At 42.4% G+C, this 23,411-nt stretch overlaps 1 protein-coding gene across 2 annotated transcripts in view; it reads left to right on the plus strand.

Moving 5' to 3' along the window:
• BRF1 (BRF1 RNA polymerase III transcription initiation factor subunit) overlaps positions 1-23,411 on the plus strand; it is a 172,966-nt gene that overhangs the window by 93,580 nt on the left and 55,975 nt on the right. For both annotated transcript variants that reach the window (XM_039553444.1, XM_019282153.3), the window contains 4 exons: positions 4,490-4,616; positions 5,923-5,962; positions 6,052-6,144; positions 6,819-7,097. In XM_039553444.1, the coding sequence (XP_039409378.1) occupies positions 4,490-4,616; positions 5,923-5,962; positions 6,052-6,144; positions 6,819-7,097 (539 nt within the window). The remainder of the gene's footprint in view (positions 1-4,489; positions 4,617-5,922; positions 5,963-6,051; positions 6,145-6,818; positions 7,098-23,411) is intronic.

The raw sequence follows: 23,411 nt of genomic DNA on the forward strand, positions 1-23,411 counted from the left end.
GATTTGTGGTATAGAAACAGTGATGGTTTGAACACCAGTGGGAATGCTGAGCTTCTCTCCTGTGAGTGCACAGGTTTGGAAGCACTGATGAGGGTCAAGTTAAAACAGTGGGGATGTTCTGCAGTATTCTGGTTCTTCACTAAGACACAAAAGTACATCCCTTACTTTTCCAGAGTTTGGAATTGTCTGAGGTGTCAAATCAGCTGATCTATTACTAGAATATTTGTAATTGATATGACAGTTAAGATTATGTAGATACCATGTAAGTTATTATTTACGGTTTTAATTATATTGTTAATTTGGGAAAACTCAGGGGAGTTTTAATTACCAGCACCAGTTTGTCTTGCAATAAAGATTTTTTTTCACATATTTCTGCTAACAGTGTGTCATATTCAGCTTATTATTTTTCTAAAGTATTGATAAAATACTTTAAATACTTTAAAAAGACCTCTCACAACAGGTAACTTAAAGGCTGATGGCTCAGGCTAAACCCCATGCTCCCTCTTTAAAAAACAACTGTCTCTGAAGTTGTAACTTGTTTGCCCTTCTGTATGGAGATGCAGCACAACATAATCTCTGCTCATGCTGCCTGCTTTCTAGAGCTTGATGATTATTGTCTATAGGTAGGAGGACACCGGGGCTGTTCCTAAATGGTCTCTGCTTAGAAGTCCCTCTTGGGCTTTGAACTTGGGCTTCTGAAGCATTTGTGAGTTGGACTCCAGAAGTCCTTGTTCTTTTGTGTGCTTCGTCGCACCCCACTGCTTGCAGAATCTCAATTAAACATTAAAACCGAGCCCTCAGCTGCACACACGAGTCTGTTTTTTCCATCACTGTAGACTGGATTCAGGAGTCTCCACTGGAGGGTATCCCTGGAACAAAACGAAGTAAAAAGGACATTGCATGTAACTTCAAAATGATTGACCCATTTTCCCTTATTGGGAGTTAAATTAAGTGTGAACAGAATCGGTTTGCTGGTTTGTGCACAAAAGTGCTTTATCAGAAGCAGAGGTGTGGTTTTGTCTGTAAATGGATGAAACAACAACTGTGGAAATTTTTCTTTGTAAAAAAGGGTTGAAGTTAGAGGCAGATGACACCAGGCTCTGGAAAAACTTTTCTCCCAAAGGAATTTGCTTGAAAGAGTTTGCTGTGAGAAACTGTAAGAGGACGGTTTATCCTGGAAGTTGAATCTTAGCCTGAGCTGCAGTGGTTGCCTCTGCTTTGACTATAAATAGAAGATCCTTGTCTGCCAAATTTCAATTTTTAGAGCCTTTTTGAATTTATGCCAAGGAAATAATATTTTAATTTGTATATCTGTTTATTTTCCCTCTGTCTGTGCATAACTTAAAGTGGCAACTCTTATTAAATTTTTGTAGGCTAACAAAAGTGAAAAATGAACGTGGATAGCATTTTTATGTGGGACTTGAAAAATAGCCTGTAGCTATTTTTTTTTTTCATGAAGCCACTCCCTTGCCCCCAAAATTATTGTGTTTATAATTAAGGTTGCGTCAGTTTTTCTTAACTGCCAAACTAATGCTGCTTTGTTTCATGTGGTGCAGACTGCTGCAGCATCAGTTTGTTGCCTTGGTGGCATGTGTCCAAACAGTGGATAAAATTAAAGAAATGTTTAAAAATTTGTAGACAGGATATCAGCCAATGTAAAATGTTGAGGCAGGCGAGTGGTTGGTAAACGCAGGTATTTATTTATATCAAGTTAAAGGAGAAAATGTTGAGTGTGCAGCTTGCTCTCCCACGGAGATGATGCTCAAGCTGGTATCCTGACCATCAGGGATGGTTCCTCATTTTGAGAGGAGGGCTAGAGCCTTGGTGGCAAGACCTGAGGGAAGTGAAAAAATAACATGGTGCTCTAAACTTGTATCACCACCAGTCTGTGCTTAAACTGTGATGCTGGCAGCCCTCCCCACCGGGTGGTCAGCCCTACCCTGCTTGGCTCACATCAGGACTGAGGAAAGGAGGGCACGGGCATGGGACTGGGTGCTGGTGGCCCGGTCAGATGGTTGAACCGTGCCGTGCTGTGGGTTTGAGCTCCTTGGCAGCAAACACGATGTAGCTCTGCCCTGTCCTAGTGCAGACACGCCAAAGGTGTAGGGAGAGACCCATCCTGCCATTCCAGCTCAGGGTGGAAGCTGGTGCTTCAGCTGGAGATCGTGCTGGCTCCAGCACATTGGCTCACCCCAGGGCTGAGCTCTGATGGGTACAGGGTACGTGATGTGAGTCAGATGACACTGTGGACAGGAGAGGGACAGACAGAGCCTGAAGTGTCTGCAGGCAGACGTGCATGGGGTTAGGTGCTGACACCCAGGCATGGTCATCTTGTCCCCAGCCTGACTTCATGGGTTCTGCTCCTGGTGCTTTCCTGGCTGCTTGGCATGCGCAGAGGTGGTGCCACTTTGGTGGGGCTCTGGCTCTGGCAGCTCATCTCACACTCGGAGCAAGTGTTGAGTAAACAAACTGTGTGTCTTTGCCAAAGTGCACCTTGGCTTTTAACACTGGGAGGAGAGTAATATTTAACAAGGCGAGGCTGGTTGGGAGGAAGAGTCTTGCTGAAGTGGGGCTGCCTGTGAGTACATGATTAATTCGTGGAGAGATGGATGGCTGTTCTTTAATGATGGTGACTGGGAAGATCCATGCTCCTCAAATGATAGATGGGCTTGACATTAAGTGAATCCTGAATTAAAATAATAATAACAGTGCCCTAGCCAGGTTTTACCTCTAGCCTGATAGATGTGGCTCCCTCCTGGAAGGTGGGTAATGCATTCTGGAAGCCCTTTAACGCCGAGAAAGATTTCTAGTCTTTTTAATTAAAAGCTGGGTGCTGCTGCTGCCAACAGCATCCTCCTCTCCTTTCCAATTTGATCTGAAAGAGAGGAGGAGGGAGCTGGTCCCTGGTACTCTGAGGGAAGGGTTTGGGCTGTCAGTCACTCTCAAGTACATGGCTAATTTGGAGCTTTGTGGAGATGCTTGAATTCCAAAAGCAAGTCTAGTTTTCAGAGGCTTTCTTATCCTCAGCAGCACTAATTCTGGCTGGCATAGCCATGCACCGGCTCAGTGCTGCTTGCTGTTGGAGTTACACAGAGGTGCCCGGCTTTCTCTGTGCATTTCATGGCATGAGATGCTGCCTGTGTCCTCTGGCCTCTGCTCCAGGAGTGGGATGCCTCTGGGCAAAGTTACAGCCTGTCTACACCCCTCCGTACGGGCTGTCTTGTCTTGCTCCTCAATTTATAAAGGAAGAAACACAGAGACTGATGAGGATATAGCAGGAGAATGTGGCTCCGTGCTCTTGGCGTTGACCCTGGTATTGGCTAGAAACTGAATTTCTGTCCTAGAGAAAATTCCTCCTTCGGAAGGAGTTTCATTGCAACCAGAGGTAGAGGAGAAAACTGAGGAGAAAACCACAACTGTTTTTAGGGGGAGAGAAATGCAAAAAGGTCCCGTGCTGAGAGCACTGAATCACCATTTTTAGTTCCTAAGCTTTGCAGATGGAAGCCTTTGTCAGCTCTGCTTCCTCTGGAAGATGGGAATATTCCAGCGAAGCAGCTGCAGACCCATCATTGCCATTTTCCCATGGAAAATGTTGATATTATTAAAAGGGCACTTTCTGTCAGAGGAACATTCTGCCAGACGTTTCCTGACCTGGCTTTGTACTTAACCTTTTGTCTCATTTTCTCCATCTGTAAAATGGATGTGCTCATTCTCAGCCACCTGTATAAAATGCTGGTATTTGTGGATTAAGTTATGACCACGTGATCTTATTTAAGATTGAATTCCTCTGAAAGATTCAGCTGCTTTCATGGCAATTCCCCATGAAGCCAGTCCTGTCTCTCACATAGGTAGGGACTTTTAAAATGCAAACATTAAACAAATTCAAAGTTTATTATTGTCAAATTATGTTCATCCATCTATTTCATCTGTGTGATGTGAAAATGATCAATTTATTTTACCACTGCTTCTGTGTGTCCTGGGAAGGTTATTTCTTGTCCCTCTTCCAGCCTGCTTAAGAGATGTTACTTTAACATTTGCTTTGTGTAAATTAATCATGCTGACATATCAGGAAGATTTTTGAGCATACTCCTAAACTATGATGACAGATATTTTATTTGGTGAATCCATTTTGTTGTTGCTGTTGATAACAAAAGCAACGAGAGGGGAGGAATGAGCCGTGTTTATTGTCTTAGTTTTGTCTCTACTTAATTGACCGTAGGGCCTGCAGTATTTCTGTTCAATCTTTGTTCATCAAAAAAAAATGTGTGTTACATACTCTAATAAATCAAAAGCTAATTTGGGATATGAAAAGATACTTTCTTTGCAGCAGATGAAACAATTAGTAGCACTTCAGTTTTAATGTAGTCTGTGTTTGAGCCAGAGTTGCTAAGGATGACATGTTTATTCCATAGCTTGGCAGCTTGCAAATTTTGTTACTTTCAAAAGAGTTCTTGAGGATGTTTTGGTCATGTGCTGTATGCTTTGGTAGGTTGACAGAGTTTGAAGATACACCAACCAGTCAGCTAACCATAGATGAGTTTATGAAGATTGACTTGGAAGAAGAATGTGATCCTCCTTCGTTTACAGCTGGTCAAAAAAAATTGAAGATACAGCAGGTAAATTCTGAATCTGATATCTTCTGTGTTTCTTTTCTCTCTCCTCCCTCTGCGCATTCCCTTTTGAATCAGTTAATGCTAAATCCTAACTGACCAGCCCTTGGTAAGGTTTAGTACATTTATTTCGAAGTCCTTGAGAGAAGGATGAGCATTAGTTAGATGAGCATACGATACCCATTAACTAAAGATATTTTTTGATTTATTGGCAAATGGATAATAACGATTGAAACACACATGGACCAAGCATCGGTGATGGAAGGACATTTATTGAACAGAGGCACAGATATTTATACTGTTTAAGCCTCTGTATAACAATTTCCATTTGTTCTGTCTGTGCTAGCTAATGCATAGCAAGCTGTAATGTTACTTTTCGTTTTGTGCACTTGCTTATCTTGCTGCAGGATGTTCTGCAGTCTTCACCGTGGTGTTCTGTTCTGTGCAACAGGATGTGATTTTTGCAGTTTCTTCTATCTGCATCTTTCTCATAGCTCGTGCTGTACCATTTTGAACAAGTTCATGTTTAACCCATTCTGTTCTGCAGCACTGGGATAGTTTCCCAATTAAAAATGTCACAGATCAGAAATGTGCACTGTTTTTAAGGTGATACCTGTGATCAGGAGAAGTGCCATTACACGGAACTTTATTTAAATAGATAGGAAAACAATAACCCATTTACTTCAATGAGACTGCTGGTGGTTTTGTGTGGTACACCACCTGCTTCCACAGAGATTAGTTCTCATGTGGCTTGATTTCTTTACAAATCATGAAGTAAAGCTGGCAGCAGAGAAGATTTTACTGCTGTCATAGTCAATTCTTACATTATTGGTTTGTTAGGGTTTATGTTTGCTCTAACTGTGCTATCATTTAAGGTCTGTAGGGGTATTAGTGATGTTCTCAAGAACCAGCCAGGTGCTGTAGGTCAGAGCTTCACTCTGCTATCACCAGTGTGCTCTGTCTGGTGTGGACACTCCAGTCTTAGCACTGTCCTTGCACTTCCCACATCTATAGGCACAGTCACAGAGTCTGACTGCTGGAGAATGAGGCCTTTTATTTGCAGCTTGCCAGAGAGAAGGCTCCTTTTGAAGTATAGAGATGGGGGAGATAACATTTGAAATTGGTTAGTATTTTGAGACCTGTCTGTCATACCTGTCTAACACTACAAAGTAATTTCAGTGGTGATTCAAAACCTGCTTATGCTTTTGAAATACCCTGCCATTCTTTGTGTCTATATACAGCTCACAAACAGTTCAAAATTGTGCATATTTTTTTAGTAATTTAATGTTTATTTTGTTTATTGTCATTTCAGCTTGAGAAGGCACTATCAAAAAAGCTGGAGGATTTTGAAGGTATAAGTTGTGTTTAGTGTAACATATCACTCATTTCTTCAATATTACATCAATGATTGCTGAGTTTTACTTTTATTTCAACACCACAGGAGAAATATCGAGCTACCAAGATGAAATAGAGATTGAATTAGAAAACAGTAGACCGAAAGCAAAAGGCGTATTTGCAAATTTCACTAAAGATGGTAAGTCTATAAAGTCTTATGACTCCTTAAATAGTATTGAGTTCAGATCTGGCAGTCTGAAGTGTATGAATGTTACGGTGATAAATGTGATCATATATATGTTTTCACAGTACAAGATCTCTTGCATTGGGGTTCTCTCTGCCAAATAGGTGGTTCATAAATGAGTCTTCAAAACAACCACATTGTTCATTGCAGGGATAGTTCATTAATGATTTCAGTTGTTTTTCTTTCCTGGTGCAGTATAAGCTTGGCACTGGCACCTGAGAATGTTTCTTTTCATCACTGAAAGTGCAGTGGACCAGTATCTAGACCCTTCTGTCGCCAAATTCCCCAGTTGACTTCCCATATGGAAGGGCTATGTGCAGGTTGAACTGGCTATTTTTAATTTGCAGTTATACCAGGAAATAGCTGACTTGTCTCACAAAGCCCTTTTACCTAATGTGATAAGATGATGCTTCTGTTTTAAATGATGACTGTAGTCACAAAAATACATTTTAATACTCAAGGTAATGAATTTGAAGAGCATCTGGAAACTCCATGTATTCATACATTGAACTAAAATATTGTGTATTTCTTTTACAGATTACCTCTAAAGATTTTCGAGTGCTTCTCTATTTATTTAGTTTCTGTAACAGATGGTATGCAGTGATCTGTTGGGTTTTCTCCCCTTACAGATTCTATAGAAGATAATGCCTCTAGCATACTTGGAGAGGAGGAGGCAGAAGATGAGGAACTAGAAGCAGCTGCTAATCACTTAAACAAGGACTTTTATGATGAACTTAATGAGAAGGATAGAGTTAAAAGTAATGAAGATGGAGAATGCAGAAATGGAAATGAAACTCTTGTAAGACCCCCTGCACTGGAATCCTTGCTTGGCCCACTCCCCACTGCTGCTAGTCTTGGCATAACTGAGTCCATCAAAGAGTGCATATCCACTAAGGACCAAGAGCCTGGTGAGTAGGAGTTCAGCTCAGAGCAGGAACTGGACACAGGCAGCCAGTTGTGGGTTCGTTGTGTCATTTCCATGTATCTTTCTGGTTACTGTGGTAGCAATTCCGTGAATCACTGAGACGTCGGGGTACAGGAGCTGTGAGGCTGGATGGGACCAGTGGTCTTGGCTGTTGATGTGGTTGTTGACATTTGCTCTTCTGGAAGCTGCAGGAAAATCTGGGGTGCCTAATTATTTTCTGAAGCCTGAGAGTGTGTATCTCTTGGTTAAGTAGATAGTTGATTTGCAGTCATATGATAGCTGATGGGCATATTTCAAGCCATGGATTCTCAATTAGGAAATTGGAGGAAGCAGATTCCTGTAAATATAACTGGAAATTAAAACCCAAGTATGAGAATCTTAGATCAAGGCAGACTTTCTCAGGAGACATTTCACTGGAGTCAAACATGATGCAGTCTGTCTCTGATTGAGAATCTCTGCAAATAGCAAACATTAAAAATGTTTGCAAGAGGAAGTAACTGGTGTTAAGCTTTTTTCTTTAATACAGACTTCAGTGTGTGTTGTGCTGGTTTTGCTCCATTTTTCTTAAAACCCCCAGATCTATCTGCATCATACAGCTCTGTATAGCACAGTTGGGAGCAGGACTGATCAACTAAAGAAGCCAGTGTCGCCAGAGCCAGTATTGCAAACAGCCAGTCATCCAGGCAGGTTTGTTTGCTTTTTCATACATGAGCTTGAACTTTATGGAGATGGCATTTTTTTAAAACTCCTTTTGCATCTTAATGACTCTGAAAACAACATATCTAAGGGGCATTTTATTCTTTATCACAGTTAATTTTTCCATCATAAGACACACCCATCTGAATCTGTTTTGTCAGCTTGCTTGGAGGTCTGTGCAGCAGAACATTTCGTTATCCAGACTGTTGTGATGCTGATTTCTGTTCAACAGTAGATGAACTGAATGCATTCAGATTCTTATTACATTAGTGTTCAGTCTCCAGAAAAGTAGCAGGATGATTGCACATTTTTATTTTGTACAAACAAATTCATATAGAAACAGTTGAGTGGTTTTGGTTTTGTTTTAATTATGATTAAGAAAATGGATGGCTCATGGCTTGTCTTTCTTCTGGAAATCAGCGGTTCGTGTCGCAGAGAGGTCAGTCATGGCTAGAAGCTGTTGTTGTCTGGTTGGCCAGTGACCTGTAAAAAGGAGTTCCCAGTGATGGACGTTTCTCAGCTGGCATTGCTATTGACCATTTTAATGGACAGGCTGAGGACTGAGTGTAAAGATGAAGCTAAGCTGGTGTAGCCAGGGAGGTTCCTCTGAGTCGGGCTTCAGGCAGGTGGGCAGGAGAGTGCAGAGCTGCTCATGCCATGGCTTGTCTGCCTTTGCTGTTTGTTTTCTTGCAAAAGTGGAGGATGTGCCAAATGAACTGAATTTCGAAACCAACCAGGTTTCAGTATGTTCACTCTCTTCTCCTGAATCTGAGAAATCATTGCAGGTGTTTGAACAAGTACTTATTTTCTTAACATGTTATGAAGCTCATATGCAAAATTACTGTTTCGGTTTTATTTTGATTATAGGTCCTGCCTGAATCTTTGTTGGATTTGGAGGTTTTCTTTGGGTGGTGAGGAGGGTGTTTGAGGGTTTTTTTGGATGGGTTTCTTTGTTGTTTTGTTTTGTTTTGTGTTTGTGACTGCTAATTTATTTTAACAATTTCAAAGTTTCGTGTTAAGCCTGATTCACTTTGGTTATGCCTGTACTGCAGGGTAGTCGTTCTGGGTGCAGTTCCCAGCCTCCAGGCCCTTGCCATGCTGTGCCTGTGTGGTGTGGGTGCATCCCAGTGATGTGTGTGTGCATCATCCCCCTGAGGACCTGGTTTCCTTCAGGAAGTCCCCTGTGCTCAGAAGCTGTAATGGAACCTTGATGTGTTTTGGGTGAGTGGGAACCAGGTCTAGCAGACAGGTTGGGAAGTACATCTGGCTTGCAGTTGGCATGTTATTATGCAGAATACAGAAAACCTCTTGTTAAGATGCCTCATGTTGGTTACCTTTGTGTTGTAGCTCTGAACCTGATGGAAACCAGTGTAGATGATTCTGGCACCTCAGGCAATGTTGTTGACTTCTGCCTCATAGCTCTGGGAAGTCTGGAAAGGTAGTGTCTTCTTCTGTCAGACCAACTGGTACAGTTGTAAAACTTAGACATTTTCCAGGTTTGTGGGCCCTTCTTCAGGCCTGAAAAAGAAATGGGAGTTTTCAAAACTAAATACAGGATGAGAGCAGTTGCTCAGAGTTTAATTTGAGATGACACAGTTACAGATTGTCTTGAAACAAAAGTAGTTGGTAAGTGTGGAGGGAGGAGGGAAAGCTCCCAAAATTTCCTGCATTTGTCCTATGTATTTGAATTTGGTTTAGTGCAATTTGTATTGTGAATCTCAGCAGGCCATGGCTTTGCTGTGGTAGTTCATGTTCCAAGATCCAAGTCCATTGGAGGAGGGAGAGTGCTGTTGTAACACTGAACCCTTAAGGTGATGTTCTGGTCCTTCTCCACAGTTGTGTAAGTCATAAACCAGGAACCTGTCCCTTCCCTCAGCCCTCTCCAGCCCTGAGGCATCTCTCACTGTGTGGGTCAAGCTGGGCTGGAGACCTTATTGAGATGATTTAGTATCTCCTGCTGGGCTGCCCATGTTGTTGGATGGATGTATCCTGTCCTGCCAGTTCAGCAGTTGGAAGCAGTGTGCCTGGTGCTGCACGGTGAGGGTGCCCAGCAAACTCCTGTGATGTGCTGCAGGCAGGGCAGGTGGCTCCTAAAGAGGAGCTCTGCAAACAGGTGCAGTATGTGCAATGTTTGGCCTTAAATGCAGGATATCTCTCCTCCTCTCTGTAATGATCTCTCTTCCTCAAAAAACCTCTGCTGCAGGTACCTTCTACAAAGTCTTTTTATTTGGCTTTGGCATGTGGTAATTCAGTTTATAATTGCCTACATCAGCTGCTTTGGGAAATCTTCCACCTTTATGCTACAGTGGCAGCAGCAACAGCAGAAGGCTTCTCACAAACTGCTTGTGCAGATAAGACTTAGGTGCAGAGCCGAAATATTAGGAAAAAGTAAGTGTATTTTTGCTCCACTTACAGTTGGTATTTGAGTAGTGTGAGCTTGTCTGTATGAATGTTTTATGAAAAGCACAGTATTTTAGCAAATTTGCATTACAAAGACAGCATGTAAGATACCAGGTTAATGAGTCTGAGGCGGTAAAGTGCTTAGAATAAACACTACATTTGACTGTTTTTTCCTACAAAGTGTATTAATTTGCAGAGACTTGAAGCTGAAAACTGTTTGAGTCTCTGCAAACGACTTCTTTCTTATTCTTCATGATAAAAGTGCTTTATGGTGAGATCTCAGTTCCAGAGATGGAGATCAGGTACATCAGTCTGTCCATTTTCCTGACCATGCAGCATCCCAGCATCCTCTCCACACTCTACATGCTCTTTCTGATTCTCAGTTCCTGAAAAAAAGTGCACCATTTCATTTAGGAGACTGTCACAGTCAAATATCGTGGAGTTTGTTCTCAAGAAATACCATCCTTTGGTATGAAATTTCCCTCTGCAATTTATTTTTATGTCCCTTTTTTACCACCTCAAATACTTCGTCATCTTTCTTGGTGTTTCTGTCATTCTGGTGTTTGCTGACTATCGCCTTGTCCTTTCCCCATTGGTCTGTACTCTACCAGTTCATCTCTTGCCACATGAAGAAAAAGTGGGAAAGGTCTGATAATAACAGAGATAAAGGTAAAATACAGGGTGTAGTTTACCAAATAACTTTATATAACTTCCCCTTCATAATCTAGGTACGGTTTGAGACCTGATTTAGGCTTCGTTTTGAATTAAAATTCACATGCAGTCATTTAGGGCAGTAATTTCAAGTAATGTGTGTGCGGTGGGTGGTAACGTGCTCCTGCATGCCCCCATGAAAGTAAGCGGCTTTAGCAGTGAGCAATTGCCGAGCAAGTACCATCTTGTGCCTGGTTAGGCACCCAGCGACCTGCATTCACTGCTAATTTCACTGAGAATACATGGGAAAGCTTCACAATTAGCAGTTTGCTCATTTATTGCTCCTCGTATTTACGCCTCCATTACTGCTGCAAGCATAATCTGACAGGGGCTGAGGTTGAAAGATATTGCCATTGATTTCTGTGGGTGTTAAGGACCCCATGCAGGCACTGTTCATTGATTGTAGTCCTTGTCCCTGTGTACCAGCACTGTTCAGCTTCTTATTCAAGGAGGATGTGAAAAGTGGCTAAAGGTGATCTGATATGAGGTGGGGATGGGCTCATCCTCCCGGGTCTTACTCTTGTGTTCTGCATTTCATCCCCTGCAGCTGCCAGCTCCCACCTCATCCATTGTCCTGGCCTTGGGGCTTCACCAGTCCTTCCATGAGCAGATTCAGCTCCCTCACACAGCAAGGAAAGATACATGTGTGTTCTATCCTCCTCCTTTTTTTCAACAGCAGCAGATGACCCGTGCCAGCAGCACTGTGGGCAGGGGAGATGGCAGAAATGTGATGTTTCTGGCAGGGTCTGAGCTGCCCTGGAAGCGTGCTTGAGGGTCTGCAGGCTAAAGATGGTTGGAGAAGGGCTGTTGACAGATGCATGTGCCAAGGAGGGTTGTTGACCCCACTCGGGATCCCAGCATGGATTGCAGGATGGTGAGCAGCAGGCTCGCTGCTGGCGCGGTTGTTGCTTCTTCAATGGTTGGGTGTTGGACCCCTGTTGGACTCCTTGTACTGATTTCTTCTTCCAGCATCCTTTCTTCCTCAGATTTTGTCTGAATACATCAGTGCCAACTGTTTGGGAATACATAAATGTATATGTTGCATACAAAAAGATATGGGTTTTTCAGTCTTGAGAAGAGATGTCATAGGGGAGGCTTATCACCATGTTCCAGTATTTAAAGGGTGGCTCCAGAGACGATGGAGACTCATTTTTTGCAAGGAGTCAAATGGAAAAGACAAGGGGTAATGGATGAGATTTTGATTGGACAGAAGAGAAAATTTTTTCACAGTGAGATCATCCTTCAGATTAATCTCCCCAGGGAAGTGATGGATATCCCAAAATAGGACACTGATAAGATTTGGCTGGACAGAGTGCTGGGCCATCTTGTGTAGACTATGAAAGGTTGGACCAGATGATCCTTAATGTCTCTTCCAACCTGTTATTCTTTGATTCTGGGATATAATCAGTAGAGAGAACATTATGAAACCCTATTACAAATAATTGCTGCATACATGAGAAATAAAGGTGCTGAGTTTAGTGCTAATTGTGTTACATAGTCAAAGGGCACTTGGTCATCAGTGCAAGCGTGCGTGTCCCCATCCTGATCGCTCTTCTAGCCTCTGGCTTTAGCGCCTCCATTGCCTCACAGGTTTTGTGCCCCACCTGTGGAAATGAGCCTTGTGCGTGACCTGCTTGGTGCTACCTTCCTTGTGCAAAGCCTTCCAAGCACTTTGAGGGTTTGATCTTTGTCTCCGTGTGCCGTTTGCTCACTGGAAAATATTTTCTGTGGCAGGACTTGCTCTTTCCCAATTCTGAGATCTAAACAATAAAAGCCTTGGTACAAGCTGATCTTTCTCCTCTGGCCTCTACATGCTGGTGCTTGGCAGTCTTGACAGGCTGTATCCCTGACTGAGCCTTCATTACGCCGTTAATGAGATGTGAAGAGCTTGCTGCAGCCAGCGTGGTAATATGAGACCACCAGCTGCTTTGAGTGCAGTTTTTTGATACCTGAAGTCTTGGGTATGAATTACAGATGACAGGATTTTCTTACTTGGCTATGTATATCACTCACACACAAGCACTGCATGTGCATGTCTCACTCCAAAATCTGTGTGCGTGTTTTTTCATGTAGGATCTTTGCATTTCATTAAGGGATAGGAATGCCATAAATTCATTCCATATTCATGCCTTGAGTAACTAGAAAGGTTAAGGGATGAAAACTAATCATAGAGTTTGGCTGAAAGATTTCTAAACAAATTTAGAGAGGGGTTTTGGAGAGAAACCTGCATTTTGTTAGAGCCATCAGGGGGATAAATTTGAGTGAAAGCATAAGCTGAATCACGTGAATACATTTTTATAGCATTTGTGGCTGTTCTAGGAATTTTCCAAAGGATCAGGTTATCAATAGAGACACTCCCTACAGGAAAATTTGTGTCATTTTTGTCATAAGTCTTGGTTGAAAAGAAGTGCCCCAGAGTAATGGGTGCTGGGGTCAGGAAAAGATACTGGAAATTTGGATTCAGGTTCCTGAGCCAAGTGAAGAAGACCCATCTGTTAAACCTTACTTGGCCATGTTGCCTGTGAATGAATGCCCTTAGCACCTGGCTGACCAGCCTGGCTGTCCTGTTATCCCCCTCCTACCCCAACTGTTTTAGAGGAGAAAGACTCTTTATGTCCTTCTCTGTCTCCTTCTTCCTTTTTCTTCTTTTTCTTCTTTTTCTTCTTCTTCTTCTTCTTCTTCTTCTTCTTCTTCTTCTTCTTCTTCTTCTTCTTTTCTTTTTCTTTTTCTTTTTCTTTTTCTTTTTTCTTTTTCCTTTTTCCTTTTTCCTTTTTCCTTTTCCTTTTCCTTTTCCTTTTCCTTTTCCTTTTCCTTTTCCTTTTCCTTTTTTTCTTTTTCTTTTCTTCTTTTTGTTTGTTTGTTTGTTTGATAAAATTCTGGTCTGGAATGCAGAATGTTTTAAAATCCTGAAAGCTTTTCCAGGCTTGGATTTTTTTTGCCTGCCTTGTTGTGACTGCAGTGGGCAATGTGTCTTTTCTGTCTTGAATTTCTCCAATAAAAGCATGGTGGAAAATGAGCTTTATTTTCAGTTTGAGCAGTGTAAAAGCTTTACATTTCTCTTTGATGGGTCTAACCAGCCGCTTAAGGCCTCATCCTCCCTTGCTTGAGGAAAAAAAGGCAAAAAGCTGCTTTTTCCTCTGGCTGCTTCAGCTGGCTGCTGGCCACGGGCTTACTGGAGAAGGAGGTGGCAGCAAGGCTGTGTCTCTGGCTTGGAGAGGTTGGATGTGTGGAACAGGGGCTCTGGTGTGTCATTCTGTGTGAGATAATTGACATATGTGTGCTGTGGCATAGATCCTGCTTTTCAGTGGAGCAAGGAGAAGCAGTCAGCCCCAGCAGGTTTTTTTATCCATTGTTTTCCATTGTTTTGATGGGAAGTCCAGGTCTGCTGTTACCTGCTCTAGGCTTAGGCTTAAGGAGCACAGAGCTGGGCAGACAGGGAGAAGAGGAGAAGCTGAGCTGGGGGTTTAGAAATGGGCCTTTTTCTGTACCTAAATAACAGAATTGCATAAACAGTTGTTCCCCAAATACTGAGGGAGGGCTGTGTTTCGTGGTTGACGTAGATGCCTCAGCATTTGTAGGTGCCAGTCTAAGGTTTTCCTTCTGTTGGGGCTTCTTTTCAAGGTTCTCTCCTCTCTGCACTCCCAAGCATCTGAAAAGATGGTGGTTCTCAGAATGGGAGATACTTTCAGGGGCATTTATAATTGCTCCTGTCTTTCTGGGGCTCAGTTCTCAAGGAATCTGCGGAAGTGTAACCATCTAAGGGATCACTATGCTGCTCTTAAACCTTGGTTGAAATAGAATCATAGAGTCACAGAATGGTTGGGGTTGGAGGGGACTTTAAAGGTCATCTAGTCCAACCCTCCCTGCAATGAGCAGGGACATCTTCAACAAGATCAGGTTGTTCAGAGTCCCATCCAACCTGACCTTGGATGTTTCCAGGCATGGGACATCGACCACCCTTTCCAGGGCAACCTGTTCCAGTGTTTTACCACCCTCAGCCCCATGAAGTGCGGACTAAAACAATACTGGGGAGGTGATGTTTGGTGATGATGACTCAGACACCTGCAGGCACTCAGGAAACCTGTCTGAAAAAACTCCCTGCTGGTATAAGAATTATTTGATCCTTTTCTGCACCTGCCAGAACTGGAGCCCAGTAGCGCTCACAGTTATTAGGGTAGGTGGACTCTGAAGAAGAAACAGACATTCCTGCCCTGCCCTTCTGCCAAAAAGGAAAAAAAGTCACCAAAAACTCAAGTGAAAACTGAATTTTTTCTTTAAAGAACTGTGGAAAGTGAAATGTGTGGAGGCTACAGAAAGGACACTAAATTTGCAGGCAAAGCTGACCGCTGAGGAGAATATTATCCAAGCAATTCATCACGATATCTGAAATGTCAGGAGTGGAGGCCTGGGTTCAGTTCAGGGAGTCTCCATGGTCTCAGTTGTTATTGAGAATAAAGACTTATTAACCCAGGTCAAGGAGCCACAAAACGTGCCCTTGGAAGAAGGAAACACAGCACCGAGAGATTTGCAAGGCTTAGCTACTTTGGGTTTAACATGATGGGTCATAAATCCATGTGTGGTGCTGTGGTGGATCCTGACCACTTGGGTTTGTCTGAAAAAGCTAAAATAATCCTCCATTTAGTACTTTATTTTCTCGTGGTACAGGTTCAGCTAGTAAAGGTGGTACCTGGAAACTGAAAATCCACCCAAGTAAACCCTGTAAATGGAGTGCTGTTTCTGCAGTGTTTTAATGGTTTCGAGCAGCAGTTGTTTTGCTTTTGCTCAGTAGCTCTGAATTTAGTTTGAAAAACTAGTTCCTATATCCTCTTAAGGATTAACTTCATCACACCCCTGAACACTTCATCTGTTTTGTTTGTTGGTCTTAAATCTGTGGGACTGACACAGCAGGCAAGATTCATGGGCTGGACTGCAACTTGTGTAGATGACCCTTGTAATTAGGGATCTCAGCTGTGGCACTGTGGACTGGAGATGAAAACAGCCCTGAGTTTAGCCTTGTATAATTGTAGTTTGACATTTTTAGTTTGCTAAATGCTTTCATAACTAAAAGGGATATATTATCCAATAGAGGAAGAATATTAATGTTGACACTATTGGCAATTAAAAACAAACTTGGAAACTGAATTTTACTACTCCTGATTGCTTTTGAAATAATTTGTTTTTCAATGTTACTTTAGGATTGGTTCATTTTTTAGGTCTTTTTTTTCTTGTGTGACAGTGAGATAATTGCTATTTATTTTTTATCCTGCAAGCAATTATAATCAAAGCAGCCAAATATAGAGTCTGCTTTGACCTGGAATCAGAGTGACCTGTCAACATGAGGCTACTGTTGTCTTCAGCTTTTCAATTTAATTTTATTTCATAGGCACTCACCAGAATGCATTCAGTAGGGCTGAAAAAATTGTGTGTAGAGTTTTTGGTGTTCATTAATTACAGTGGTGCAGAGCCGAAGAAGTGGGCAGATAAGAACAACTTTGGGTTGGTTATTAATAGCAAAAATTATGATCTTTTATCTAGGGCTGGGTGGACTGTGTTGGGCCAATGTCCCAAGCGGACAGAGGAGGAGCTGCTGGCAGGCTGCCAAGGGAGGGGTAGTTGCAAATTAAGGGAAAATTGCAAACAGTTGCCTCTAGGGAGTTTCTGCAGCCAAGTTTTGCTAAAAGGAAGCAGAAGATATTTTATTTTTTAAGTTAGCAGTTTTAAGGTAAGGCTCAGCTTCCATATTGAAGCATACATGTACATCTAATATTGTAGAAGTTGTTTTCTGTTATGAAAGACCTGGACATCGACAACTGTGTAGTAGGAATAAGGGAATGAATATGAAATAAGAGTGAGTAAATAATGTTGTTAAGTAGTACCTGGAAAGAAATTTGGAGCAAGGAACAAGGCTCTTGAGACAGGTAGAAGCACAGAAGCCAGAAGTAAACAGCTGTGCAGGGAGTGGAAGGGTACCATTTTTCAGCAAATTCAATACTTACATGCCATGTTTGATTTAGTTATGGTGGGGAAGCCACTGTGTGCTCACACATGGGAAGGAAGTAAAATAGTGCTCTGTGACCAAATCCTTAACACTAGCTTGATTTTGGAAGTTATGCTTAATGGTTCTTACTAATTTCTGGCTAAAAGTGAAAAACGCAAATCCACCAATATCATCAAAATCATGTATTGAAATGCAGCAGCATCTTATCAACGTGAAATGGTGTCACTGGTGGCAGTATTGCATTCTGGCAGTGACTTCCATGAAATAAAACATACTTCAGTGAGAAGTTGCTTTTCCATTGAGTCTCTCTTCTCACTTTAAACCAGAGTTTTTTGCACTTAATGGGAGCAACTGCTTTTGTGTCTCATGGATCCGTAGCTGCTGCAAGACTGCCACAAAGCTCCTGTGCCAAGTTCTTTCCCAAGAGCAAAGATAAAATCCCTTTTTTATACTGCACTGTTTGGATTTGGCCTCCAGTTTAAGACAGAGCAGATGTGTTGGGATGTTGTGGGTGCTGTTGGTTGAGATTAAGAAGTGTCTTGCCTTACTGGCTCATTCCCCTCCTATTTGCTGGCATCAGTGCACATGTAGTTGCCTCCCTCACCTGGGTCTGTCAAAAATGTCACAGGCTCATGCAGGCTTTTTTAATAGCAGGGTTATTTTGATGCATGTATATTAGGGAATGACACCTTGGCAGGTACAGTGGAAGATGGGGGTGAAGCAGAAGGAAGGGGAACAGGGCTGAGTCATGGGGGAAGGAACCAGCTCCCCCAGTTCAGCTGGGGCTGGAGGAGCATTTCAGAGCATGTCTTTGCAGCAGCAAAGAATGAGGCTGAGAGTGGCATTTGTGCCTGTGCTGAGGTACCAGTGCTGGAAAGGTTTTACAATCCATCAGGGACTTGGAATGGGTAGTTCCAGATACGTTGTTGCCCAAGGTCACTTTTTATGCAGGGTCTTTGTAGAGACTAGGGTTGACGCTGGGAAGTTCAGCTCCAGAAATGCAACATTTAGAAATCTGGGAGCAATGAAGAAGTTTAGTTTAACAAGGTAGGGGGGGAATTGAAAAAGGTACGCTGAATTCTCTCCAGAAAAAGCCTCCTTTTAAATTTAAAGTTTATTGCTTTATCTTGACTTTCAGAAAACCTGCATGAAACTTCCTTGCCTTTGAAAGCTCAATAGAAACTCTTGAAGTACTTTGACTGAAACAGAAAATTTAATAGTGAGGCATTTTGAACACCGAAGGATGTTTGTGGGCAGGTAATTTAAACAGGTACTAATATGAAACAGTGTTGTACTTGAAAGGCTACAACTGGTGTACACACATAAATGGGGTGGAATATCACTGGGAGCAATAAAATCTGGGGATGCTTCATACTTCTTTCATTGCAAACAATTTTTATGGTATGGCCTGTGAAGCAATTGAAATGCAGAGAGTTGGCACATCACTAGATTGATAATTCCTCCTGCTACTTACAGCTTATTCTCAGTACAGATGTCCCCAATTCTTTCTTTCTATCACATTAAAGTTTCTTGTCTGCTTCAATTTCATGCCTGCCTCAAATGTAGCATTTTTCAGAATTGTCCCTCCAATTTATTTTTTTTTCCTCTTTAAAAGTTTATATCAGATGAAACCTAGCTGCTAGTTTTTATCCCAAGGTTTACACTTAAATTTTTAACAAGGTTGTTTTTAAGATTGGTCTTCTTTGAGAGAGCACTTGGCTGATCCATCAATAATTATGTAGTAATAAAGCAACTGTGTAAAAATGGCACCTTTGTGCTGAACAGATCGGTTTGCAGAGCCACTGACAAAGATGAATGTTTATTACAATTTACTACTTTTGGTTCTGCAGATGCAATAGAGCTATTTTCTTTTTGGCTTAAGTGTCACAAAAAGTAATTTCCAATTGTGGAATCTTTATGATAATAAGGATATATAACTAGGAGAGCCCAGACTGACTTGCAAATACCAGCATGAGTTTGCAGTGTTGGTAATTCAGAAAAAAAAATAAACAGAGAACATTTTTTATTTCATTTCATTGCTGAATTTTTTTTTTAAGCAATCACTGGGATAGAACACTCCGGGAATCCTACAGTGTCATGTAGGATGCTTCTTCTGGTTTAATTGCTGTAATATTAATTGTTGATTCTTCCAAAATTGGCAATTTTCCTCATTCTCTTTGCTGCATCCGAAGATTTCTACTGTTGATTTTACTACAACGTGAAGAAAGCGAAATGTCTAAAATTAACAGAAAAGCCTGAAATTGTTGTTCCTGTTTCCATTTTTTTTTTTTTTTTGAGTGCCAGCACAATTAAGGCTGTGATTTAGATGACTGGTATTGTTGAAATCTGTCCTCTCCTTTTGGGCAAAATACAGAATAACATATTCTGTAAGATTTTATGGCCGGTAGAGGCGTCATTTCAGTTGGCCAAGCTGGTTGATTGCAGTGTCACCGTGGTGATGGAATTGTCTCTTGATAGCAGCTGAGCAACACCTTGAGAATTCAACTTTTGTGGATGCAGATACTGGGATGTGTGCCTCTGCTGCCTCCAGCGCAGCCTCTGGGTGCTCCTTTGTGGGATTTCCCCCAGCTGATGCCGGGGTACGGATGTCTTGACACAGCCACACTGGTGCCTGTCAGTGGTGTCAGAGCTGTAAGGTGCTTTCATCGACTTGCAGACCTCTTCTGGACAAAGGCCAAAATTCCTGGGTTCTTTTCCATTGCTGCCAGAAATAGTGCCTTGGCCTTATGTTGGGTCTGCTGCTCCTGGTTTGGAGGGAGGGGTGCAGGTGGTCCTGCTCCCAAAAGGCCCTTGAGTGGCAAAGCTCCAGCTTCATCCCCTCGGTCCCTGGGGGTGATGGCAGAGCCGAGCTCCACGTGCCTGGCCCGAGCTGTTCCACAGACCAGTTTGCTGCCACAGCCCTCAAGCCTTTGTGGCAACTTGTAGCTACGTCAGCAAACACTTTCAACCTGGGTCATTCATTTCAGTTGGCAGTTGCTGACAGTAATGTTCCTTTGCTTGGCTTTATTTTAGCATTTAATGACTTTTATGTTGGTTTTGATGGCCTGAAGGGAATTGCATGGCAGTGTTTTGTCTGGACTTTAGTATTCTCTGCTTTATCTTGCTAGCAAGATTTAAAATCTTACTCCTTCAGGAGACAGGGCTTTTGTCTGTGCACCTTGCAGGCTCTTCCCTCATCGGTCCCTTCTGTCAGCCCATTATCCTGGGCTTATTTCACTGCACAGTTTGCTGTGGAAAGAGTTTGCCTAGTTAAAACCAGCATAAGGAACAATCCATCTATTCTTACCTAAAGAAGTAAAAGAAATAAAATATAAATAAACATCTTTTCTATACAAGAGGATGGTAGATCTGAATTTGAAATCACGATCTCATGGGATTTTGTAATGAAATAGTAAAATGTTATCCAGAACTTATTCTCAGAAGATAACTCTGGTTTCGTTAATTCAAAATAAACTTTCCTGATTTCAGAGAAATCAATATTACCTGTGGTGCTGAATGTGTTTAAATGAACTGATACAAGAAAAGTACATCACCCTCTCCCAGTGGGCTGTGGGCACGTAGTCGTGTTCCCGATAATGGGTGCCATAATACTGTGTGTTATGGAGAACCTGGATTAAGCTCCATGGAAGGCATCGTTAATCAGTTAATTAAAGAAGAACAACTCTGATACTATGCCATATGCTGTACAGTAAAATGGCTGCATGGCAGAAAAAGCCATGAATCCTTTCAGTGTATGTGAGACTGAGACGTGATATGTGACTTTCTGCCTCTGCAATACTGTGTTAAGTAAAGGCCTAATATATTTAAATAAAGAATTAATTACATGTGGATGTAGGACATTAGCTTTTCCAGTGAGTTCTTTGAGATGCTTACCTGGTTTTTGAGACATAATAAAATCTTTCCGAAGTCTTTGCTTTGCTCTGCATCTAATCAACATTTAAGCAGGGTCCTTTGTGTGCCTGTAACCTGGAGAGGATGGCCAGATTGAGGAGAAACTGTAAAATCAGAAATGCAGAACTTAGCTAAAATGACATATGAAGTATAGTCCTGCTAGTGTATAAACTTTATATACAAGTCAGATGTTGAGATCAATCATAAGGACAGGTTGCACAAGCAGATGGCTGGCCTTTCTGATAGCCATTAGCTTGCAAGGCTGGCTTTGAAACAGGCTCCATGCTTTGTAGGTGAATCATGCTGCTGGGCTTTGTTGGGAAAAGGTTATTTCTCCAACTCCACCAAAACCTCCTGTGCACAGAAGTGCCTTTTTCCGCCGTTCCTGGAGGATAAGATGAATTATTCTCCAGGAACTTCTCTACAGCTTTCTTCTTTTGGAGAGCTGTGGTGTCAGAGAGCATTCCGGCGCTGTAATGGATGGATCTCAAGCTTATGGAGTACACATGCTAATTGTGCTGTGCTTATGGATCAGTCTGTCCAAATGCCAAGGCCTCAGAGCTGCTGCAGGCAAAATGTTAAAATCCTTCTCCTCTGTCTACTGTGCATCTGGGAAAAGGTTCATTGCAGTCACTAAAACACAGTGGAGAGGAGGAGGGAGGTGGAGGATGGAGCCCCTGCCCATCTTCCCAAGGAGTCTCTGCAGAGCTGTGCTGTCTGCAGCAGTGTGTGCTGCAGCGTGGCCAGATGACCGAGGGAGCTTGCTGTGCTCCACTGGCACCTGGAGCCACCCAGGCAATGCCTGTACTTTGGATTGCAGAGATCTTTATAGCCTTCGTATATATAGTTGCCTGAATGGACACAAAACTGCCTTGGTCCCTGGGGCAGGGTTCCTACAAGAGGTCTGTTTGGTCCACAGCAAGATAAAGAAGTACTTTATCACCTACGTGTTTCTCAGCCATTAGGCATGGCCAGAGACAAAAGATGGCACTTCATCTAATCACAAACAGCGCAACCGCTGTGATTTTTATTTGAAAATATGGTCTGTGCTGGCTGCAGTTCTCTGTTGCACGGTGGACTGATGCTCTCAGCACAGATCTGCATTTCTGTAGCTGCCACCATTTAAGAATTCAAACCAAGTATCTCCTACTTCCATGTTTGTAAACCTCCAACTGAACCAGTCAGGATCTTACATGTCCTTTCTCTCTTCTCCATGTCTCTGATAGTCCTACAGCATGAAACTCTGCCTGATACCTGCTCTGAGTCCAGCCCCCATCCGTCTCAGAGGCTTTTTCTTTGGGCCAGCTTCCCACCTTGCTTTTGATGGGGGAGCTTCTGCTCTTGCCTGGTACTCTATTTAATAGTAAGAATAAATTTTTACCTTCTCTTTCCTCTCTGCATCTCTGTAATTCCCTGCTTGCTATTTCTCATTAGCAATGAAGGAAGGAAGAAGCTGAGTAACAAAATGAGAAATTTCTTACCTAATAATTTTCTTTCAGTTAGCAGCTTCTCACCATTCAGCCTGCCTGGACAGTGTGGTAAATGGCCAGGACACAAATTGATTTTTTTCCTCTAAATAAAGACTCAGGTATATAATTTCATACTCTATATTTTGATGTTGTCTTGATGCTAATAATTTTCTGCTGAAGCATTTTGGTAGTCTGGGTGGCTTCTGGTGCTTGCTGCTGAGCTTGTCTCCAGATCTACCAAAGACAAGCTCTGAACCTTAAAGGAGGGGATAGAAATCAGCCCGCCTTTGCTGAGAGATGGTAAGGGTGACTAGAAGAAAGTTGTAAGTGGAAAGTTCAACTCGTTTCACTTTCTTGCTTGTCTGGGTAAGTTATTTTGGAAGGCTGTTTTTGACCTGGAGCAGCTCTTCGGTGCAGTTTGTGTTGGAAGGGACCTAAAGATAATTTAGTTCAACCTCCCTGCCGTGGGCTGGGATGCCACCCCTAGATCAGGTTGTGTATGCTGTATATTTATATGGCTGTATACATTTAAATTTTTTTCCTGGTGGAACAGGATTTAAAAAAAAAATTAAAATAGTCCAAGCAAAATTCTAGGATTTGCTTTTAAGTTCTCTGCAGTGAAAAGCTCACCATTGTGTTCTATTTGGTGTGGGGGGTTTTAGGAGGAGATTTACTTCTCAATGAAACATATGCTGGGGTGGCTGAGCGCTGGCCAGACAAGGATCCTGGGCTTGCAGGGCTGGACAGCAGAGCATTTAGCACCCACAGCAAGACCTGGCGAGCTGCAGAAATGATGCTTCAGCACTTAAACATTAAGCCAGCTGTTCCCTTTGTGGCTGGCTCGGGTGTAAAGTGCTCTTGCTGTTTTACATAGTGGTCTGGCAGTGTGGGGAAAGTGGGCTGGAGTGGGATCTGAGCCTGGCTGCTTTTGCTGTCGGCTCTCCAGGGTGTTGGACTGCCCTCGCCCTCTGCCAGAGATAACGGCAGCACTCTGCCCTTGTGAGGTTTGGAGAGGGGAACTGATTGAGATGCTGATCAGTTCTTCTCCTTGGCCTCTCCCTTTATATAAACTGTTACTCTTGGATCCCCCTGCATAGATTTAAAAAAATGC

This window comes from Corvus cornix, chromosome 5 (assembly GCF_000738735.6).
Source record: "Corvus cornix cornix isolate S_Up_H32 chromosome 5, ASM73873v5, whole genome shotgun sequence".
NCBI lineage: Eukaryota > Metazoa > Chordata > Aves > Passeriformes > Corvidae > Corvus > Corvus cornix.